This window comes from Syzygium oleosum, unplaced genomic scaffold (assembly GCF_021117445.2).
Source record: "Syzygium oleosum isolate NSW1041296 unplaced genomic scaffold, Sole_v2.1 Sole_v2.13, whole genome shotgun sequence".
NCBI classification, from domain to species: Eukaryota; Viridiplantae; Streptophyta; class Magnoliopsida; order Myrtales; family Myrtaceae; genus Syzygium; species Syzygium oleosum.
Genome location: NW_026607497.1, coordinates 4324044 through 4327556, shown reverse-complemented (window position 1 = coordinate 4327556; position 3513 = coordinate 4324044). Strand labels below are relative to the sequence as shown.

The following is a 3513-nucleotide window of genomic DNA, read 5'->3' as shown; positions in this document are numbered from 1 at the left end:
CGTGTGAAAAAAAAAACTTGTATTCTGTGCCTGATCCATGTTCGTAAATCGTTACGAAATCACTAAAAGGCAACATCATATTAATGTTTTTTCTTCTCTAGGTATATAAACATTAGAACGAAATAGCATTTGTCTTACCTTTGACTGTTGACTTTTGCACTATTCTTCATAGTTCACAAATCTCTCGGGTCATTGGCCAGAAATTTTCTATCCTATTTGACTTATCAACCAATCTAGAAACTAAGACAAAGTTGACATATTAATTTTTTTCCCTAAAGATGTTGAAATATTGATTGCGGTCAAAACGTGCAGATATTATAAATAGATCACGATCGGTTCATTATTTGACATACAATAATCATTATCTTTTAGAGGGGATAACTTCATCAATGGAAATGACGAAGCGCACGCAATTGTTCTTTCCTCTGCTCATCCTGTCTGTCTTCCTGGTAAGCTCTCTCTGTTCCTTCTCCACTTCATTTTCCATTGTGCTTGTTCATGGTTAGATCAAAATTTTATCAATTGACGATGTCGTTGAGAGTTTCACGAATTTCTAGCAAGTCGAGAAAAACTTCTTCGACACAGCGGTGTTGTAGACAGTGGCACTGAAATATATCGAAATCATACGAAGTCGTCTTGTTGTATGCTCTAATCTTACTCCTTATGCCCTTTTTAGCTGTGATTAGTCTGATGAATATGAGAAGCGCATGTTTATGCTCAACATGTCAATTGGGTCCAAGTTCGAATTCTCAGTCTTTTGAGTATAGTTGCTGATCTCAGTTTTAATACCTGCCATGTCGATCAGGTGGGTTCGAGCATGGCAGCAACAGAGAATGTCATTAGGGACAACATACTGGAATGGGTGAAAAACGATACCCACCGCTTCCTCAATGCCGTTATTAGAGTCGGTGATCTGAATCGCACAGTCGAGTAAGCTAATGCTGATACCACCTGCTATCTTCACAGCTAATAGGGACATTAACTGCTGATTTCCAGCTTTGATGATTGCGTTGACTCCCTTTTTCAGGTTTTATAAGGAGTGTTTTGGGATGCAGTTGTTGAGCCAAAAAGATTTCCCTGAGAAGAAATACACCAAGGCCATAGTTGGTTTTGGACCTCAGGAGTCTCACTTTGTGCTGGAGCTGATATATAGTATGCTCACCGAACATTTTCCTCATCTAGTTCCTACTTTTTTTTTTTTCATATCTAGCTCCTACTTGACAAGTCGAATTTTTGAAGGAAAATTTTGGCATTGGCTTGTCTAATTAGAGATTCAGCAATATTGAGATTATATTAACACGTTCGACTTCTTAATTGACAGTCTACGGAGTCGAGAAATATGATGTTGGTACAGCATGGGCGCACTTTGGAATTGCGGCTGAAGATGTGAGTTTTCTGTCGCCGTCATGGTGAACTTCCTGCTAAAAAACTCGTTCGAGATTCTAACATTTCTAAGTTGTGGTGTTAAGATATATCCAATTGTGGAGAAAGTAAGATAAATAGGTGGCGTCATCACGAAAGAACCGGGGACAAATGAAGGGGGATCGCAAGTCTACGCTTTTGTGGAGGATCCGAATGGCTACAGCTTCGAGCTCCTCCAGCGAGGGCCGACTCCTCAACGACTCAACCATTTCATGCTTCAAGTGACCGATCTGGATCGCGCCACCAGTTTCTACGAGAAGGTGAAATTAGACTTTTAACCTTTTGATTTCTCGGTTTCACATTCCTGATAAGTGCATTCTTCTTTTACACCATCTATAAAAGCAAAGATAGCTCCAAACGTGATATCTTATTCCATGTAAATCATATTATTTTATCCATATCTTTTTCCTAATTGCACCGCAACTATGCATGCAGGCATTGGGCATGAACATACTCTTGAAGTACGACAGCCCTCAAGATCAGGTGAACAGAAATTTAAAAATAATCAGAACGAAAAGAAATAGTGACATAACGCCCTGTCTAACTATATGTTTAATTTTGCAGTTTGCAATAGCTATGGTGGGTTATGGAACAGATTATACTCAGACAGTTGTCATTGAGCTCAGGTACAACTACAATGTGACCGAGTACACCGCAGGCAACGCGTATGTTCATGTAAGCAAGACAAATTTTCGCCTCCACCTAGCCCGTTTGTTCACGGCTACCTTTTGTCCGTTCGTTAATCAGTTCAACCGTCACAATTTATAGGCCGCGATAGGCACCAATGATGTGTACAAAAACGCTGCGGCTGTTGCACTCGTTACACAAGAACTTGGAGGAAAGATCATTCGCCCGCCAGGCCCGAATCCTGTAACCAACACCAAGATGACTTCATTCCTCGACCCTGATGGCAGGAAAACCGTGAGCCCTCACACTCCAATCTCTTTCTTCACCTTGAAGTTCTGCCCGATAGGATATATAACCATTGATTATATAGCTGATATAATTGCATTGTGTGATTTGTGTTTACAGGTTTTGGTGGACAATGAGGATTATCTGAAAGAGATAAAGAATAACGGCCAGTGAGATGGGCAGCTTCATATTGTGCAAATAATTGGTAGAGATTTTTCTTGTAATTAATTTTATTCATAGTTTACATGATCATTTAATTATGTAGTTCATGTAATTTTCTGTGCAATTCATGTTCCACAGGTTCCCGAGGACAGAGAGAAACAGAATAAAACAGCAGTGAAGTAGCGTCGACAAAGATTGATTCTGATTGCATTTCTCTACATTTAGCATTTAAATTGTTCATTGTAAGGCAAATAACTTGGATTGCTCATTGTACAGCAAGACAGTTTGTTATAAGATCATACTTATTATTTGGAAAATGTTAACTTCGCGATCTTTCTCTGACTCCTCCATGTGCGAACTTGGGGTCTCAATAATTCCATACTTGCATTTAAGATTCGCTCGACCATGCAACACGAAATGCTTTAGCTTCAAGAATTCGTTTCGCTTGAACCAAAATCTGCATCCCAGTCCATGATTCGTCTTCGAATACCACAACTATGTAGTATGTGGACTGTTTCTCCATCCAATCTGTTGGTTGCTGTCTATTAATAAGCTACAATAAAGTCGATTGATCAAGAACATAGAAAGCTTCGAATCCTGAAGCCAAGAAAAAAGTCCAAATTGTTGATCTCCTTTTTAACAAGATACTGAGGACTTCTTGTTGAGCTCCATGACGTATTTGCTTATCCTAAAACAAGAACAATGTGCCCATGGCTATAGATACATTACATTTCCATTATCCGGGAACACTCTTATACCATAGTCTTTCTGCTATACTCTAAGCTTGAAATGAAAATGCTTAAGCATAACGAGTGGATGGTATGCTGCTTTCTTCTATGGTTCTCTCTGGTATATTTAAGCTCTATTATCCTCCTACGCAGCTGTAAAATGTGATTCCAGAACACTTTATTTGGGTTTCATAATGTGAATTCCTCATAGAATCTTGTAGAGCATCCAATTTGATCTACTGATCATCTTTGGTCATGTTTACACGCACACGTCCAGCAGATGGTTTTG

At 39.2% G+C, this 3513-nt stretch overlaps 1 protein-coding gene across 1 annotated transcript; it reads left to right on the top strand.

The window, feature by feature from the left end:
• Window positions 1-323: 323 nt before the first annotated feature.
• Window positions 324-2813, top strand: LOC115675201 (lactoylglutathione lyase-like). Its single transcript, XM_056316969.1, has 10 exons — window positions 324-449; window positions 806-930; window positions 1028-1152; window positions 1322-1386; window positions 1470-1682; window positions 1858-1905; window positions 1987-2097; window positions 2191-2343; window positions 2455-2539; window positions 2635-2813. The coding sequence occupies exons 5-9, from the start codon at window positions 1635-1637 to the stop codon at window positions 2506-2508; spliced, it is 414 nt and encodes a 137-aa protein (XP_056172944.1). The 5' UTR covers window positions 324-449; window positions 806-930; window positions 1028-1152; window positions 1322-1386; window positions 1470-1634; the 3' UTR covers window positions 2509-2539; window positions 2635-2813.
• Window positions 2814-3513: the final 700 nt, after the last annotated feature.